We start from the raw sequence: 20072 nt of genomic DNA on the forward strand, positions 1-20072 counted from the left end.
AACTTCAGGTCACAGAGTCCGGATGAAGTTCTACCATGTCTAGAATAAGTGAGGTTGGCTTTCCTGCAGTGTCTCCTTGTCAAATTTAGGCCTGTGCAGACATGGCTCAATGAAAAGAGCCTTCATTAAGGGAGAGAGGGGAGAAGGAGGCCTATGCGATTGAGGAGGAAGGAAGATGCTCCAAAATGTGTAGCATCTCCTCCACGGAACTCCACAATCTAGTCAGGATTTTAGGATGCCTGCGGGAAGTGTTCTCAAAATACTTATCACTAAGACATGTTTCACAGTCAACTTCTTCTGAGTAGGAAAAAGCAATAGTAGACATGTCCTCAAATTTTTTTGGAAAGTAGGCTCCTTCAAGAGCAAGAAAGAATCTGTTGGCCAGACCTTCTCTTGTAGTTCCTAAACAGGCAGGTTCCCTAAGGTCCCCTGCCTACCAGCTCCTCGCTTCAAGCATTGTTTCTGAGTGAGAGCCAGTCATGGAAACTAACTTTCGACAACATCACCATTAACTTCAGACTTCACCCCATGTCTTGACCCCCAAAGCCATGTCCCTGGCTCATTCTGAGAACATCTTGAGTCAGGGAGGTCCCTGCTGAAAAGACTCCCAGGGCTGCCAGCACAGTTTGTGTGTACTTGAGTATGGAGATAGGTTCCTGTGCTTATCGCAGCCCTGGGGGTCATTCAGTATGCTTGGTGAGAAACCAGAAATGTTACAAGTAACATTCTGAAGGGAGACTCAATAGTACAAGCGGCAGGACCCACTCAATTTCATATTCTTCTTCCCAGAAGAACATTTCATCATGGTTTTGGGAGCTTCCATTTCTTGGCCACAAGCCCAGGGACTGATGTGGAAACAGGCTTGCAATGACATTTATCCCGTAGGCATCACAACCAACTCGACCCTGGTGGTCAGAGCAGGCCCTGGGGTGTGGTGAGTGTCCTTCACTGATAAACAGTGACAGCCACTTGCAGCCCATTGCTCTGCTCCACCCCCACCTCATGCAAGAGCAGCTAACAAGGAGCCAAGGAACTGGTATCTAAAGCTGCTCCCTCTCACCCAGACTGACACCCCTTCTACGGCCCCTTCTATGGTAGGTGTGAAAAAGGGACCAGAAGATGCAAAGGTGAGGAGGGGAGACGTGCTGAGTGCTCGGGTAATCAGATCACAATGCATTACAAGGGTTAGCTCTGGAAGACATTGATTAATAAGAACCTCAATGCTTTAAGGGCCTTAGTTCGCAAGGCTTTGTGAAAGGTACTGAAACCAAGGGTCTTTAGGATAAAGTGATTGGGGCCTATTGCCCTGTTGCGGCCACTACTGATTTCCAACTGGGCCTGTGGTGACCTAGACAGGCCAGGGTGAGGTCAGCAGCCTCCTGCCCGAGCCAGAGATAGCGCCGAGGAAGTGCAGGGGTGTTGGTGCTGCTGCCCAGGTGTCTACGGGAGCTCCTTCACCCCAGCCACGGGGACCACGCGCAGGGAGAGCAGTGTGGGCTGCAAGCCAAAACCCCACCTCCTACCCCCATCATTAATGTACATCAGCCTCCGGGTCGCCCAGTTGGACGGCATCCGCTCTGCATCCTCCCTCCTCTCAGAGGTTAGATAGAATCCATGGGGGCTGTTTACAAGGGAGGGCTAGGGTGGGAACTTTAGCGATAAAGGCACTTTTTGTGAAGGAAAAAACTGCCAATGCATTCAACCAACTCCTAAAACACAAAGAAGCAAAAAAAAAAAAAAAAAAAAAAAAAAAAAGAAGAAGAAGAAGAAGAATCATTTGTACAGAATGCAAAGCCCCAGAATAGTGAAATGGGGAAAAAGGGTCCACTAGTCTTGAACCTCATTAAAACATGCTCATGGTGAAAATTTATTTTACATATTTAAAATAGTACATTTAAAATTCTTAGGTACATTACAAGTACAATGTTGACCATTGTGACTCTCACTATATTGCACAGCCTGACTTCATCCATATGGGTCTCTTTAAATAGTGCAAAATACTTTATACAGGAATGTGTATGGAAGGGTCTTTGCAACCAAAATAAGGAAAAGAAATATCTTACAAATTACCATGAACATATATTAAAGTGACAGGGGAGGGGGAAAATTAAAAAAAAAAAGTTACAATCTGTACAGAGGAATTGCCACAGACAACCAAAAAGTCCCTCTCTTCCGGGAGAAGCAGCAGGCCTCTGACCTGTACAGGTCTGGCATTTGTGCTAAGGTCTTTTTTTGGTGTCAATCAAAAAAAAAATATATATATATCAGTTACTTAATACAATATAAATAGAAGTCCAGTCCAGTGAATCCTGTGGTGAGTCAAATGAAGAACAGGAGGCATGCCTTTTGTCACCTAGGTTTTCAGTAGGGTTCTTTTCTTAATGAGGGTGGGGAGAAAAGAAAAAAAATAAACAGAAAATTACAAATGAAAAGGAAAGAAAAACCACCGCCACTACCACCACCACCAAGAACACTCGGAACCGTCCCGGCTGGAGGCCCCATGCTGCGCGCGGTTCCAGCGCTCAGACAGCGGTCCCCGAGGCGCTGTCGAGAGTAAGCAGCAGTAATTCCCTACCGTGTGTTTGCATTTTTGTGTTCTTTGTTTTGAATTTTTTTAAATCCACATTCACTCCTCTCCCGGGGAAGCCAACGAGGCACTTACTTGATGCTCCCGTCACTATTTTCCACGGCTGCTGCGGCTTTGGTGAGGGGCGCCAGGATGCTGCCCGGGACCCAGCCCTCGGCCGCGGGGGAATGGTCTCTGGCAGGCTGGAACACCAGGCACATGTTCTGCTGGTTGACGGCGAGGACCTGGACCACCTCACCTTGCCTCACACAGATTTCATTCTCCTTCAGTGCATAGTAGTCTTTGATCACGGCCATGGACGAGGCCCCATTGCAGCCTCCCAGATCGCTCTGCCAGCAGACAACGGTGCGAGGGACACATACAAGAAGGCTGGTTCACAAGGGCTTGCTTTGCATCCTACTATGGGGCTGAAAGCCAGCCCTCCCACTAGCATGGTGAACAGTGGGCAGAAGATTGTCTTGAGTAATGAAATCATATTCAGAGACGGGCTCTGAAAACATGTTGGATAGCAGTGTCTCATATAATATTGTAATTAAGGATGAAAAGGTAGAGATACTGCCCAGCCTGGGGTGAAGGCAGGAAGCTAGAAGTTCCTCCTGAGCGTGCACCTTCCTGGCCGTACCCTCCAGCTGGTGGAATGAAGACTGTGGCACAGGTGCGTGGATATGTAAGCACCGGGGCGGAATGAGGTCCAGGCAAAGGTCAGGTCAGGGGTCACAACCCGCCAATAAAAAGAACACAGACTCTTTGACACATCTTTTTTTTCTTCCTTTTGAAAAGGCATTGGTCTTACTCTAAATTCTGACCCTCCTTGAGACAGGAGTAATGATGAGACATTTGCCCAATTCAAAGACCAGGCCATCACACACCCTGACCCAATGGCTGTGGGAACAAAACTCCTCCAGCCCCCCTGTATTCATTAATATGAGGGATCCTGCCTCCATGGCCTTTTCATGCGACTCTGCACCAGGGAAGCTGCCTCTAGACAGACTTATAACTCCCAGGGAGGCCAGGCTGCCTCACAGAGCGTGGTGAGAGCCAGAAAGTCTTCAGTAAGTTAATGTGACTTCAACTTATTCATGAGGTCAGGGAATTCTTTTTTTAAAATTGAAGCATAGTTGATTTGCAATATTGAGTTAGTTTCAGGTGTACAGCAATGTGATTCAGTTATATGTACATATGTATTTTTTTTCAATTCAATTCCATTTTAGTTTATTATAAGATATTGAATATAGTTCCCTGTGTGATACAGTAAATCCTTGTTATTTTTCTGTTTTATATATGGTAGCATGCATCTGTTAATCCCCTACTTGCCAAGCAGGAAATTTTTAAGATGAAAAATCATTTCCAGGTGATGTGCTAAAATAGGTCAGTATAGTTACTCTAACACAGAATAGAACTTAGACATTAATACTTAATTTTAAAAAATTAGTATCATCTAATAATACTAATTATTATAATAACTGATTATTATTATAATAGTATTATAAAACTATAAAAGTGAGAAAATATAGGTCAGAAATGTAGACGTTCCTTATTTACAGACCCACTGAGTTCTAGAGGAAACAGGACTGATGAGGTTAAGTAACTTGCTGAGTTTCTAGGGCAAGGTGCAGAGTTCTGAGCTGCGGAAACTGGAATGGAAACCAGCTTGCCTGATTCCTGATCTAGCACTTTTCCCATTTGTTGTCATTCCTAACTACCTTGAGGGGTCAAAACAGCTGTGTAGACTGGACCTACAGTCACACTGATGACTATCCTCATGGTGATGCTTGAACTGTGGCTGATCTGTGATAAATGTTTAATCTAAGGCTAGCTTCCCCCATTCACACATCGATGAACAACCACCCCTGGACGCAACAGCCCATAGGTGGTGAGTAACTGTGAGCTCACTTGAGCAGCTCGTTCTTAGAAAGGACAATCTCTTCAAGACGTCAAACCTTGGAGTTGTGACTTTTAGACGATCCGCACCACATGGATGTGCTGTGATGTGCTATACATTATAACTGCCACTATAATATTACCTTCCATTTGTGTGGCATTTCTGCAGATGACAATAGCCCTTTAACACAGAGTGTCTGAAGTAGGGGAAACTGGTCAAACTAGTTCAATTTGCAGGAGAAGGAAGAGAAATCATCGAGACTAGTCTGAATTTAGTGGGCTATTCCTGCTAAAATGATCAGCATAAAAAGATGCTACTTCCTGTATATCCAGGGGAAACTCTAATTTGAAAAGATACACGCACTACAATGTTCACAGCAGCACTATATATGGAATACCACAAGACATAGAAACAACCTAAACGTCTATTGATAGATGACCGGATAAAGAAGTTGGTATATTTATACAATAGGATACTAGTCAGCCATAAAAAAGAATAAAATAATGCCATTTGCAGTAACATGGATGGACCTGGAGATTGTCATTCTAAGTGAAGTAAGCCAGAAAGAGAAAGAAAAATACCATATGATATCACTTATATATGGAATCTTAAAAAAAAAAAGACATCAATGAACTTATTTACAAAACAGAAACAGACTCAACAGACAGAAAACAAACTTATGGTTACCAGGAGTGAAGAGGGTGGGAAGGGATAAACTGGGAGTTGATTTGCAGATACTAACTACTATATATAAAATAAACAACAAGTTTATACTGTATAGTACAGGGAACTAACTATATTCAATACCTTGTAGTAACATACAATGAAAAAGCATATGAAAACGAATATATGTACGTATGTGTATGATTCGGACATTACGCTGCACACCAGAAACTGACACCACACTGTAAACTGACTATACTTCAATTAAAAATAAATTTAAAAAAAAATGCTACTTCCTAAAGTAGGCAGAGGGTGTGCCCTTAAGGTGGTGAGAGTGGCAGTACTGGGCTGTCACTTACCTTGCTGGCCTCAAACTTGTCCCCAGCCTGGTGGTAGTCAAACCCCGGACTGCCATTGGAGGTAGATATCTTCAGGGGTGGCAGAGGCGGGTTATAGCTGGAGCCCTTTGGGGGCTTCTCGGAGCCCACAGGGGCAGAGGAGTAGGGCCTAGGGCTGGCTGGGGGAGCCCTGGCAGGCTGGGACCGCATCACGGCTGTGCTCCTTTCTTTCCGCTGGTACTCAATGGGTGACTGCAGTGCTGCAGGGTAAGGCAGACTGTTACTCCAAGCTCTGGAAATCCCCCAAGGACTTGGCCGCTTATGAGGTACAGGTTTTGTGCAAGAGTAAAGATGTGTGAGGAAGATACTGCCCTTGTTTTTAAGGGATGTATATTCTTCTGAGAACTCTTCTTAGTTTTGTCTAAGTGATGAAAATGCACAAACAAAATGGTGCCATGTGTGAGGGGCAAGTGTTGTACAAAAGAAGGGAGAGAGGGCTCTGTGGGATGTGTGTGTGTGGTGGACGCAGGGAAAGGCAGAGGTGGTAATAAAGAGCTTCAGAAACCGCCAGCCCTCAAGCCCTGACATGCAGGCTCGCAGGAAGGAAGCAACTGTGAAGCAGGTCTGGGGAACAGGATGGAGTCAGATTCCCTGGAGCACAGGGCTATGGGTCTCTGCAGAGGGAGGGAAGACGAGACAGGTAAAGGAGGTTGGAGGTGCCATGGTTAAAAGATTTAGAAAGCCAGGCTAATGAGTCTGATTTAATTCTGAAGATCATGACAAGTGATTGAATTAAGTGAACTTGAATGTTTGAATTCCAGGAGCTCTCACCAGATCTCACCAGGGTGCTCCTGAAGGACATTAACCTTGTAGCAGGTGGGAGGAGGGACCGGCGAGGCTCATTAGGAGACATGAGACAGTAACAGGGGAGAGGCCCTGGGTGACCCAGAGCAGAGCTGTGGGAATGCGGAGCAGGTGCGGTGTGGCCAGGACTCCAGCGGGAGATAACACTGACACAGCCTAGATGGGAAAGCTGGCGAGAATCGAGGGCTGCTCGGGTTTGGAGACTGAGAGAACAGTGGTCAATGGAACTCAGAAGACAGAAGAAAAGCTGCTTTGAAGGGAAAGATGTGAGCTTTGTTTTACTGAGTTTAAGATAAAGTTCCAAGGTCTGAGTACTAAAGAGGTACAGCTAGGCAAAAGCCATACAGGTCAAATTCTGCAACAGTGACTTCAAGGCTGACCTGATTATGCTGTTTCTACTGGTGTTCGCTGTAGCAAATATTTAATTGGTTTAATGGCTGGGACCCAGACAGTTTTCAATTATAAGGCTATCTCTATAGTAACAGGTATGTACTTCAATAGGACTCAAGATACGGTCAACATTTCCTTTCTATTTGAGGTCTCAGGAGGAAAAGGTTGGCTCTCAGTGGCCTGCACATGTGTCTATAAGTAAAAGCCTGGCCCCAGTCCATCATCACATCCTTCTTTTGAGTGTGTCAAGGTATGGGATAGGCTCCAGCCAGACCTCAGCTTTTCTCCCCAGAGAGCATTCAATATTTAGGTTCTGATATGCTAGCTCAGTAATAGCTCCATAATTCACTGTTATTAGGTGGAAGGTCTCTTGGAACCATAAAAAGTCTGAATCACTGACTATGCCCAAGAAGCGCAGTTCCAAGTATTAAGCAGATGGCAGAGGGTTGTGACGCAGGCTGTAGCGAGAGGATCTGATGAACCAATGCCCATCGTATAGAACAGGGGCATTACCTGATTACATGCAATGGCTGGGCTAACGTGCTTGAAAATAGCATGTCTTCTAAAATAAGCACCACAGAGAGCCTCCCCTCTTCTACCCACCTCAATCTGCATAACTTAGGTCTTAGGATCAGGAAAGCCGTGCATCTTCTGACAGGGTCTGTATCTGGCTGATGGACACGCTGTCTTACACCTGATCCTGTTTCACACTTTGTCTCATTGACAAAAGTGGCCTGACCACTACAGTTTTGTGGGTAAGAGTCTAATTTCAAGTCATCCAGTTCTGGGTTCAAGCCCTTGTTCTATCAACCACTATTTTTGCAACTTTGGACAAGTTTATTAACTTCCCTGATTCTCCTTTTCCTCATTTGAAAAATACAGGATGATAGTATTTAGCTTCCCAGGTTGATGTGAGGACTAAGTGTGATAACACATGTGAAATGATTAGCATCGTGCCTCCCCCAGAGAAAGGACTCAGTACATGGGAGCCATTATTTTCCTCACTTCCATTAGCCATTAATTGTTTCTGGTTTTGGTTTATTGTCCTACCGTATTTTTCCTTTGTTCTGAATTAATGAACTTTTAAAAACCTCATTCCAGCTTAGAATCTATCAGAAATTCCTAACTAATAGGATGCATTTTAGTGAATATATTTTATATGCACATATTTTTGCTTAAAATTACTTTATCCACCCAACTGTTAATTCAAAAGTCGTATACTCAGAAAGTGTAAACTATATACAACTTTCATTACAATCCCTCAGGGCCTGACTGGTGGTTAATTTTAGACAGTTTAGAATGAGAAAGAACCCTAGAGATTACTTGGTTTAGTTTTTTTCACCAAACTGTTTTACAGTTGGGAGATCAGGGAATGGTCCCAAAATACTCTCCATTAAGTGTGTAATGGCTTTGAAGTCTCATGTTCTATCTTAAAAAGTCAAGGCATCCTGTTACACAATCTCTTTTTATTTGCTTTAAAATAAACACAACGTGTTAGGTCCCTCACCGTGGCCCACATTGATACCTGGTCATCTTCCAGGTTGTCTAGTGTTATCTGGAGATAACTGGGGGTTTGGCAGATCAGCTCAAATCCCCCTTTGCTCCCAACAGAGGTGATTGCGAACTCTCAATTTCAGTAATAACCTTAAAAGTTTCCAGAACAAACTGACAATTACACAGAGATTGACGCTCTCTATGGGATGTGTGCCCTGTTTTCCTGTCTCCAGAGCTGCTGCAACTCCATGGCACCTGCCCGCCGGGGGCAGAGTAGATCGTTTCTCCTTTTCACAAAAGAGCCAACTGAAGCCCAGAGAAACTCCGCTACCTGCCCAATGTCCCCAATGAGTGTGTCACCTTTAATCTTTCCCCACAGCATTCAGTTTTGTGCCAGACACCCAGCAAGTGCTCTATCTGCATCATTTGAGAGAATCCAGATTCTAGATAACAAGAAGTGACCCACCCACGGGTGGACACATGCGTGCCAACGTGTGAGCACGTATGGCCATACAGTGCTCCTGCAGGTCCACAGAGTTCATCCCTATCTCTGTAACCGTCAATTTGTTCTGGGAAGTTTCAAGGTATTAGTGAAATTGAGAGTTAGCAATCCTATCTGTTGGGAGAAAAAAGGATTTGAGCTGATCTGCCAGACCCCTAGTTATCTCTAGATAACACTAGACAACCTAGGAGATTACCAGCCATTAGTTACCAAATGGAAAAATATACATCATTGATAGCTGGCCCCCGAGACAAAGAGGGTGTGCCCATTACAGACTTTTGCCCCAGTTATTACCAGCCGATAGTGGAGGCCACAAGGCACATCCCCTATGTCGAGGCTACAAAAGATCACCCTTTCTTCTGAAAAGATGGATTTCTTTATCATGCCCCGTCTGTCCACTTGCATATTCAGGTTCAGAAAATTTCTAAACAAAAGTGTTCCTGAAAGCTACCGAGCTTTCAGATCACATAAACGTGATCGGGGCTCAGAACTTACTGTGAGCCCAGACCCAAGGAGGCTCAGAGGTGTGGGGTGCCCTGAAATAGCTTGGCTAGAAGCCAGGCCCAGTACCCACCATTTAAGAAGTCTCGCTGTGTTTCTAAGACTTGGTTGATGTCCTGCACCCAGGCCTGCTGGATGTCAGCATTGGCGGCTTGCAGAATGACCCTCTCTGAAGTCTCCCTGTTCATGAGTGCAAACTTGCAAGGGTCATTGTCCACGTTCTCCTCCAGGACCAAGTAATTCATCTGGAAGAAACCAAGTTGCTTCTTTTTTATATCTAAGTGATTCAAAAAAAATCAACAACATATTACAGTTCCTCCAAGTTTTTATTTCAGGACATGTTTCCAAAAATTCGCTCTGGATCTAATAGCTTAAACACTTTGGTTTCTTTGAGTGAATGATACGCTCTTGGAGAACCTGCAGGATCATGTTAGAGGCTGGCACTCAGCCTGACCCTTCTCACAGATATTCAACCTCCAAGCCCGGAGGTCACTAGGCAGAAAGATCTTCAATGTTCTGGATCCTCACTCATGATGCCAGTGCCTCTGTCCTGGGGAAGTGGCTCCCCCAGTGTGGCTCCTCCATGCCCCTGCTCACCCCCACTGGGATCCTCACCTTGATGCTCCTTTTGAACATGTAGCCCGGGGTGAGGGACCCCTTCCTGAGCAGTTCACTGAAGATGACAATTTGCTCAAAGAGGAACACACGCCTCTCCTTGGTCCGGGACGGCATGCCCGCGTCCAGCTCAATCACATAGAAGGTGTCCTGCTGGAGCAGCTTGCCCTGAGCGGTCAAGGTGCCCTGATGGAAAGGAGGGCCAGGGTGAATTAAGTGAAAAATGGGGAGACCACCACAGCTCTCTGGGTTGCAGAACCTCCCCCTCTGGGGACATGGACAACAGACCTCACAGCGAAAGCCTCAAGTTCTAGTAAGAGACTGAATCAGGACCCACCCAGTCATCTAGGGCAGACTGTGGCCACCTTCCTGTTCACACAGGGCCCTGGAGGGAAGGGAAAGAAGGTGATGGAACCACTAAGAAGCAACTCCAGGAAGATGCCAGAAGGAAGGTAAAATTCTTAGCCGAAAAGATGTTCAGGAATTATCCTGGCCCTTCTTGTTTTTTATTAAAAGAAGAACAGAAAGTAGGTGACCCTGGGGCTGAAGTGGCCTCTCCGTCCTCGGAGCTCTGAGAAGTGTGGCTACCTGGCCCTCGCAGCACAGGCTGGACCCGGGAGGCTCCCATAGCCATGAACCTAGACCAACCTGTGGCCAAGGGAGTTGATGGAGGCAGGACCATGAAAAATCAGATGAGTTGGGCCCCGCTCTTCTATTATTTCAGGATAGGGAAATTCTGCAGTCTTAGTTTCCTGCTGCAGAGCAATGGGTCCAACTGAGGTACCACAGACAGGTGCCCATATTTTATAAGCTGATGGATATTTTTCTGGGTCCTGTAATCCTCCTTAAAATGCCTCCAGTTACCAGACCACTGGACACCCAGCCTAGGAAGTGGAGCCTATTTGGTTTGCCAGTTCTAAACAGATTCTCAGAGACACCTTCACATCTTCAGAGGGAATACAGCCTAACCCAGCAAGTCTTCACAGATGCTACTGGAGAGCCTTGCTTTTCCTACTGTCCACAACAAGAAGATGCTTACGTCTGAGACAGTGGCCAGAGGGCCTCCTCTGAGCTGTACTCTCAGGTGACAACTCTTGCCCTTTAGTGCAAATGTGGACTGTTCTTTGCACCTTACTGCAAACATCACCCAACACACAAGTCAGTTTTCTTTTTTGTTCCTGAGAAACACCTGCCTTCTGGGTCAAGGTCAGCAGCCAAACAGGCTTATCTCTACCTTGGTTAATATTAAGCCAGTGACCAGCTCTAAAAGCTCTACTAATTTTACGTAAGAGCCTGACCCATGAGTTGAAGCCCTGCCAATGCTAAAGGGAAAGCTAGAGGATTTAAAAGGAGAGAATGTGAGTGAAGGGGCTAACTTCTCCCAGGCTCAAAATCATGGACCTCAGAAGGAATTGAAGTACGTTCACGGTTTTTCCCAATGAGCCGAAGGAATACAAAGCAGATTCTCTGGGGTTTGATGGAAAAAGGAGATGGTGGGGCTTGATTTAAAAGATAAAATCATTCCACACTCCTGTGGTGGCCTTTCATGGATGCACGCACACAGCTCCTGTGAAGTCTGACTTGGGTCAGACAGCACATCAGATGCTGTTCCTCCTGTCAGCGGTCAGTTCCTCCAGAGACCAAGAGAAAGGCAAGTGAGACTCCAACTCAGAGAAACATTGGACATCAAGGACTAAGAGCAAAAGGAATTACTTGGCCTGTGCAGAATAGCCTCAGATCTAGCGTAATTCCAAGAGAACAAGGGTAAAACTTCATCTAGTGTGACTAAAGAGACACCAAGAGAGAACTCGGGGTGTATTTCTGCAGCGTGACCCTGCTCTTGAATTCTGCAGTCTACTGTGGATAACAGGAACCTGTGAAAGAATGAATAGCAAAAAAGACCCTCCACATAGTTCCTGGTCACAAGAGAGCAAGGGAAGTCTGACAGGGACACCAGAAAGGGCTGGAAGGGCAAAAAGGACCAAAGTATTTGGCTCAAGATCATGAATCCAACCCATTAACCCAATCCTGAATATAGCTTTCCCTCAAATTACTTATGCAGTAGTCTGCCTTAAGTCTAGTCTATTCTCTCTATTCTAGCTTAGCCCCCTACCTCCACCCTACCAAATCCCTCTTCTCCAAAAAGGAATGACATCTTAGGTTGCAGGATTACTGGGAAACAGGATCAGAAGAGCCACATCTTTCTCTAAGGGGTTCGACAACAATTAAGCACCAACCAATAACTGTGTCAGTTCCAATTATATCATATTAATATTTGAAATAGATTATGATTAGTTAATAAATGGAGTTTGGATATAAACTAATCATAGGCACTTATTAAGTTTAAATTAGGAAAGTCAACGTGCCCTTCAAAGGTTCACTGTTATGAGTTGAAGTGTATCCCTTCTCCAATTCATATGTTGAAGTTTTAACCCCTAGTACCTCAGAATGTGACCTTATTGAAAGGTAGAGTCTTTACAAAGGGAATCAAGTTCCAGTGAGGTCACTATGGTGTGCCCTTATCAAATATGACCGGTGTCCTTAGAAAAGAGGGAAACTTGGACACAGAGATGTGTACAGAGGGAAGACGACGTGAAGATGCAGGAAGAACACCAGGTGAACGTGAAGACAAGCTGAGGAGAGAGGCCTGAATCCACCCTTTCCCCACAGCACTCAGAAAGAACCACCCTTGCCCACACCTTGATTTTGGACTTCGAGCTTCTGGAAATGTGAGATGATAAATTTCTGTTGTTCAAGCCACCCAGTCTGTGGTACATGGTTATGGCGGCCCAAGCACACTAGCATATTCACTGAATCTGAAATCCTGGGTACACCTAGCTGTCTCCCCCAAAACTTGGTTCTCCTCTTCAGAGAAGAGAAATGTGAGCTGTGATGTTTTAGAGCTTTAAAATTCATTTAACTGAATAGCCAGCCACTATACAGATCTGTTTACTAGAACCACCCTCTCAGAAAAAAGGGGGGTGGTTTTCCAATTTCCCTCTGGTTCTGCTTCCATCAGTGTCCTGCTCTCCCTCACATTCCCAGCATTTTTCAAGCAAGAAAGAAAAGGGAAGAGGTCATCGGCAGGTCCACAGTTAGAAAGAATTCAGAGTCTTTCCAGTCCCCCTGGAATTCTGACTCCAGCTTGGTTGACTTCCCGTAACTGCCCCATCACTGGACATCCTAAATAGGATGTGAACCAGAGGGGCCCGGGCACAAAGGCGTAGGTGGGGAGTGAAGGAGGCCGGGAGGGCAGGCACGGGGCTTCAAAGGGAAGCTGCCCCACAGCTCCTGTGGCCCCGAAGACAGAGGGCTAAGAAGCCTTCTTAAGGGCTCACCTCGAAGCCCTGCAGGCGTCCCAGGTTCATCATATCATTGCAGCGTTTTGGTACAAGGCACATTAACTCCACTGCTTTCTGTGGGAAAGAACAACAGCGGTCAGGACAGGGAGCAGCACTCGGGCAGAGGCTCAGGGCAGGGGCTCCACGCCGGTAGACAGGGGCCTCCTAGTGGCTCGTCAGTCCTAGGAAAGGACACTGGTCCCTGCTGCCCACTTCCGAGGAGGGAGGGGTTTTCTGTTCTAGGCTGGGGAGACGTCGGTTATCTACAGGGGCTCCTCGTGAATCAGTGACCACACGTGGGGAGGATGCTATGCAGACCATCTTTTCCCTACCTCACCACTCCTGCTTATCAATTTCCTTTCCTTCTCGCATTTTCTTTCTTTGTTGCTTCCTGGCTGCCCAGGCAACAGCTTAGCCTCACTTGTGAAACGTAATAGGTTTTAACCTAAAATAACCTGCCAGAATGGTCTGGGCCCTCTACGGCTTAAAATAATCCCCCTGGTGACACTGTCTTAAAGGACTTCACTTAGGGAGTAATGCTCAGGGGCAGAGGAGGGAGTGGAAATGGAGTAATTTATATGTTCGACCCAAATCGTACCTGGATTCATGGATAAAACTGCACAGTGAAGCACCCAATCCTTAAGGATATTAGAGGGCTCAAATACCACCCTTTCTCACCACGAGTCACTGAGAGCCACGGAGAACACAGGCAGGGGTAAGCTCTGGTCTGGCTCAGGATCGAATCCTCGAGTTCTAGAAAAACACTCAGTGTGTTCTTTATTTCTCGCCAGTCCTCATCCTGCTAAGCAGCTACTTGCAAGGGGCTCTTGCTGTCCGAGAGAAGTCAGCCTGGACCCTCGGTCATCCTGAGAGTATCTTTCCCTTTTAGAGGCAGACATCCAGTAACGTCCCTAAGAACCACTGGCATTCCAAGCAGAAAACTCACCTCGATATCTGAACATTCCAGACCAGCCTTCTCGCTGTATCTCAGGAAGTCCTAGCGAGTGGGGGAAGCAGGCAAGGGTGTGGGGAGGGAGAAATCAGTTAGGAAAAGAGAGCACTATTAAAAACCTAACGTCATGAAAACCAAGACAACACCCAGAAGACTTTCCCTCCTAACAGAGATGGCAATGCTTTGTAGTGGCTGAGATACGACGTTATGGGTCACAGCAAACATCAGAACACAGAGAAAACCCCCCAGAACAGTCAAAGATTCAAAGCTATGGGAGGGGGGGGCGAAGGGGAGAGAAAGCGTGTGAATAGGGTCGAAAGGGGGACGATGACAAGAAGGAATGGGAGAAAGGACAGTTAAATCCCTCGCCCACTTGCCTCAGATTTCTGGAAGACAAGTCAAATTAAACGATTTTAGGAAGTAAAATACGATCACATTGTAGGTATTACTCATCTACGGTTTCTAGGGCCTTGCCTTTCCTTTCCCTTCTCCTCGTAGTCCACTCTGATTTTATGCTCTTATTATTTTTTATTTTTTATTTTTCAAAGGTGCCAAGCCAGTGATGGCAACAAAATAAGAATGTGAATTGGAAAAAAGAAAATCAGGTGACAACCAACCTTCAAGGCAAGAACAAGAGCCATGCAATTTATTTGCGGGCAAAGCTGACACAAAATAACCAGCAGGTAAGGCAAAAACCTACACACGCCCCCAACTAGTTCACAGGAAAAGTGTGGAGACAGATCCCCAGGCTGACCCGCTCCCTAACTCAGGCCTGACGAAGCCCCTTCTCTGGCCCTGAGCCAGGCTCACAGCCCTCTTACCTTGAGGAGCAGCTGATATTTCGTTATTCTCTGAATGGGCTTGATAAGGAAGTCGCTAAGCGTCAGCCTCTGATTTATCTCCTGTTTCACCTCCTGGAACACAAGGGAGCTACGTGAGGAAAAAAGGGACCGAAGTGGGATGCTCTGGATCAGGGTTCAAAGGCAAGGAAGGCAGGTCTCCGTGATTGCCAGTAAAGTTTTAGAATCTTGTGTGGAATGGCCTACCCAACTGCTCATTTGTTATTAACAACACAGAGCACCCCTCACCATCTCCTCCTTACATGTCGAGTTGTCACACCCTGTGTCCTCACCCCAGTCCCGGGGACAAGCTGGAATGGGTTTTCTGTTCTCCATCCCACTCCAGGGCCAAGTCAGGAATGAAGGGCTTCCCTCCCCTAAGACATAAACAATCCCACGGGCTGGGCCCTCAACTCAGATCTGCAAACGCTCAGTCGAGGGCTCTCTCCAAGTAACGATGTTGCCTCTCCTCCAGCAAAGGAAATACTCTGAGGTGCTTGCCAGACCTCTGGGACCGGGAGCAGAGGCTACGAGGTGAGGGTCCTTAGAAAGTCTCCAGGGACCGGTGAGGAAGAGTGTGGGCACAGCCAGCTCCTGGGACCCGGAAGGAGGCCCGCAGCTTCTGAAGCAGCCCCCGTGTTACAGAGGCCTCATGCACAAGCAGGCGCGACAAGCAGTCCCAGCGCTGGCCAGCTCCGCTCCTCTCCACCAAGGGGCTCATGAGAATTTGGTAAGAAGCTAATGGCTCTGTTGAGGCCACCGTCCCTGTCCAGAAGGGGTGGACAGTGCTGAGCGGGGGCATCTGTGGATGGATGACAGGCTGGAGTTTCTGAATGTGGCATCTTGGCCGGAGTTTCCCGCCCCCGCCCTGGTTCAGCCAAGCCCGAGCAGCTTACTTCGAAGTAGGAGTCGTACTCGGCGACGATGTACTCGGAGCGCGGCTTATTCTGGCAGTACCACACATAGATGTGCAGCTTCCGCTCCTGCAAAGGCAGAGGGACAGGCGCTCAGGCATCTCCTGCCCAGCGCTCAGTCAGAGTGCTGTGCTGGTCTACACACCAAGGCAAGCGCAGAGATATGGCCCGCGCTGCGGGGATGCACCAAGGTGGTTAAATATTAAGGATGGAAGAGTAAACACAGTGGGCAAGAGCCTGTCTTCCAGACTGCCAGGAAAGTAAAAAAGAACCCCCTCCCCCACCTAGTAACTCAGAGAGGGAGGAGAAGGAAGAGCAGAGGGGAGAAGGACTGTAAAATGCATGTAAATGAGCCCGGGGCGGGGAGGGGGACGGGAGGGGCTGCTAGGAAACACTCACATATTTAATAAAGAGCTGTGCCAATCTGTCTTGCTCCTGGATACATTTTTCCAGTTCAGCCAGGAAAACACTAAAAGAGGGTGGAGGTAAGAGAAGGAAACCGCATCCTTCAGAATCCTATTATTTCTCAATGAAGAGGTAAATGATGGAAGTCTCTCCCCAGATCCCACCCCTAAGGTCAGAAGCCTGAGGAGGGTGGGGGAGTCCTGGATCCCCAGGACAGCCTGGTCCTCAGCGCAACACAGCACTTACTCCTTATGCCAGTCGTAAATCTGGTGAATATTTCCAAACACGATTTTATCCTTTCCTCGCATGTCCTCAGGGACACCCTTCTCTTCTATTCTCTTCATGAAGCCCTGCAGGGCAGAGACAATGGTGAGTACAGCATTTTCAGGAGGAAGCTCTCCTGCCCTGCAGCCCCGTGGAAGCCCACCCTCTGTGTGAGCACGAGGGCCAGGGCTTCTGCAGTTTCTCACCACTCAACCAGGACTTCACCCTTGTGCAGAGTGACAGACAAAACTTTTATGAAGTTCTGGGTCCCTCTGTCTCCAGTCCCCTTGAGAAAGCAGGACAAAGAAGAAACAGTTGTCTGTTCCTCTCCGGTCTCCCAATCCTAGTGAATTATGTCTTTAAAGGCTCAAAACTAGGTATGTCTGACTTAGAAATAAGTCTCAGTATGTGACTACTTGAGATTCTGTAAAATGCTATCATATATAATTTCATTTCACCTTTAAAATCAAGTTGTGAGGTTGCACAGACAGCATTTACCCCCATCTGACAGATAAGAGAGCCAGTGCATGGGGAATTATGTAATTTGTCTTATGTCATACCAGTGATTTTGGACTTCCCTGGATCTCGGTCTCCAGATTCCCAAGCCCTCCCCTCCTAGGTTGGACTGCATGTGGAGGCTGCTGCACCTCTAGCCGCCCCCATCCTACCTTGGAGAAGGGGATTCCATAAGTTAAAATTCAAGTCCTCTCTACGCCAGGTTAGCCTGTTTATCCAAGGCTGAGGATAGGCAAATACAAACCCCTAAATCAGCAGGTTTCATAAGATGGGGACTTGTCGACCAAATGTAAGGAACCAGCAGGTGATTTAGCTACCCGGCATTCACTTTTCAGACTTCACATCCTTTCGTTTAAGGTGATTAACAGCAGAGCTAAGCCATCTAAATTATCCATTTACTTTCTTAGACTTTCTCATCCAAGTGTCTAAATCCCCCTAAAGTAAACCCCTATGGAGAGAGATGTTTTATTTACTTCCAAGTGGACTCTTACCTGAGGACCTGCTAATCTTGCCTTATTGGTGGTTTCTTCTTTGTCTGTCCCCTTGCCATCAATAATGCTCTCCTTAAAATCTAAGGAAACATATAAGCCCTAAGGTTTTACTAAGAGTGACCTGCTTGACTTGCTTAGTGTCCATGGTGGCTCATAGCTGTGAAGAATATATATACATATATATATATACTCTTACATATATGGTTATATGTATACATATATGTGTGTATATATGTTAAATACCATTGAACAGTTTTGGAGACAATAACTTGGTCACCTAAAATAAGGTGAAATGGATTCAGGTCTAACCAAGAGACTGAAACATTTGGGGCCCTACCTGTCTCTAAATCTCTTCTAATAGTTTAAGGGGAAAAGAAAAAAAACTTACCTACATATTCTATTTGATCTGTTACCATTTTTAGTTTCATTTCTGCAAATACCCAGGGAGAGTGAAATACATCCCGTCACGTTAAAACCCTTCGGGGCCCAGGTGTGGCCCAATATGCCCCTGGTTGGGTGACCATGGACCCACCCTGAGCCATCCACTCACCTCCACCACAATCCCCAGATCCTTGACGTAGTCTTTCTCTGTCTGTACCAACTCATTCAGGACGAACCTGAGCAGGAGATCAAGAACAATGAGGGTTCCTTTTCGTTGTGAAGTTAGGTCTTCACACTAAAGTTCACGGGGAAGTTACTTTGGTGCTTCTCTGACAAGACCACCCAAACCCCACACCAGGCACCCCAGGGGAGGTGTTGGCTGGTGCTCTCTGCATGAGGGGCCCCCGGTGAGGAGCTGAGGGGCACTGAGACCGAGAGGGCTTTCCCAGACAGCACCCAACAGCCAGACGAAGAATGATGCTTACAGCCCAGCATTCGTCTTCCTACTCTTTATGCTGCCTCCTCCCTCACCTATAACTGAACAGTTGAACAGACACAAGGCAGAAGGAATAACAGCCGCTTTGGCAAGACTGAGTTATGAAAGCTTCAAGGCCAAGGGGTCAGCAGGAGGCTTTTCCTCCTCCAGGTCAGCTCCATTCTTTGCTTAACAAGAAGAGAAAGACATTTATTTGACAAGCAACCTTTGGGTCTCAGAGATACTGACATCAAGTCAGGCATTTAAGATATAGAAGCTACAATTATTCAGATAGGTGTCCATGGTAACTGGCCTGCAAAATCCCCAGTCAAGGCCGGAAAGACTGACCACAGACATTCCCTAATCAGCACTTTCAACACGGCCACCTCCCCACCCCACCAGTTGTGCGATTTAACCACTACAAGGACATTTACTTTCTTGTTAATGATTTCCTCCTCTTTGTGCCAGTTACTCTGTCCGGGCTTCCTCAAGCTGCGGAGGAGGTGAGGATCATCAGCCCGGTCCGATGCAGACACTGAGGCAGTGCTGCCCAAGGTGACTACGTGAGAAGCAGGGCTGGGATCGGAACCTACTTGTACCAGAGTCCCAAGTCTCTGCTCTCACTGTCGCCCGCTGCCTGGTTGAGCCACTCAGACTGGCTCTCTGGGGTATCAAACCCTGTAAAAAGCTGGACAGAAAACACATGTGACTGTGCACAGGGGCAGGGTAGGTGTAGCCGGCTTCCTGGAGTCTGACTTGTACTACCTAAGTTTAAAAGAGTTTTGCCTGCAGCCACACAACTGCATTTTTGGCCCAAGTGGCAGAAGGGATCAAGTTCTGGGATGCCAAAGAGGGGCCTCAGAATAAGGGTGGTAGCCATTCTGAACCCAAGAAGCAATTCATCTGAAATTCTTGTTGCATATAGCACAGAGAAGCCACCAACTCCCTGCGTCTGGGGCCTCGGGCGATGGGGAGGAGGCAAGGGGAACACATGCCTCTTTATCAGCATGTCCAGCACTTCCAACCAGTTCCCTCTCTCTAATACACACAATTATGTGTTTTAGGCCACAGGAAGGAACTGGCAAGGCCAAATAAAAGCATTTAAATATATCTTTAGCATGGTCCAATTACCGCTTGGGAGAAAGTGGTAAAAGAAAAGCCACAGGAAAGTTATAGTGGGAATTTGGGGCTAGAAGGGCCTTCTGGAGATGAATCCAGCTCTCTGTCTCCAGACGTTATTTTTATCCTAAGGTACCTGCTGACACTGAAGGCTGTCCTGGGCTTTCCAGCCTCTAGGGAAGGGGACTGGACTAGGTGCTGCCAGTGGACCAAGCATCTCCTCCCTTGAAGAGTGGATGAAATACTTGGGAAGATAATGACACATTAAAAGATATTCTGAAAAGGCACACAGAAGATTTAAACTACATGCATCTCAAGGCAGTGCACAATTAACTGCCAAATCAACTGAGCTGATAATAAGGCATTTTTTTCATATTCATTTCTTATTAATAAAAATCATTGACAAAGTAAATATTATTCTTTGGTCCAACTACAGGTCAGACCTACTTCTGACCCCTATCCCCTCACAATGGTAGGGAATGGCTGGTCTTACACAGAAAATCTCTTAGAGCCTTTGCATTGGCTGTTCCCTGTGCTGA

At 46.6% G+C, this 20072-nt stretch overlaps 1 protein-coding gene across 3 annotated transcripts in view; it reads right to left on the minus strand.

Moving 5' to 3' along the window:
* Window positions 1-20072, minus strand: part of LOC140697099 (kalirin-like) — a 112698-nt gene that overhangs the window by 39430 nt on the left and 53196 nt on the right. For 2 of the 3 annotated variants that reach the window (XM_072963939.1, XM_072963943.1), the window contains 11 exons: window positions 18109-18175; window positions 16534-16637; window positions 16282-16351; window positions 15865-15951; window positions 14951-15043; window positions 14124-14174; window positions 13175-13252; window positions 9837-10022; window positions 9295-9466; window positions 5492-5730; window positions 2659-2916 (listed from right to left, as the gene is read on the minus strand). In XM_072963939.1, the coding sequence (XP_072820040.1) occupies window positions 2659-2916; window positions 5492-5730; window positions 9295-9466; window positions 9837-10022; window positions 13175-13252; window positions 14124-14174; window positions 14951-15043; window positions 15865-15951; window positions 16282-16351; window positions 16534-16637; window positions 18109-18175 (1405 nt within the window). Of the gene's footprint in view, window positions 1-2658; window positions 2917-5491; window positions 5731-9294; window positions 9467-9836; window positions 10023-13174; window positions 13253-14123; window positions 14175-14950; window positions 15044-15864; window positions 15952-16281; window positions 16352-16533; window positions 16638-18108; window positions 18176-20072 lie in introns of those variants that run through there. The other variant, XM_072963940.1, reaches the window with a different exon arrangement.

This window comes from Vicugna pacos, chromosome 1, assembly GCF_048564905.1.
Source record: "Vicugna pacos chromosome 1, VicPac4, whole genome shotgun sequence".
Taxonomy (NCBI): domain Eukaryota; kingdom Metazoa; phylum Chordata; class Mammalia; order Artiodactyla; family Camelidae; genus Vicugna; species Vicugna pacos.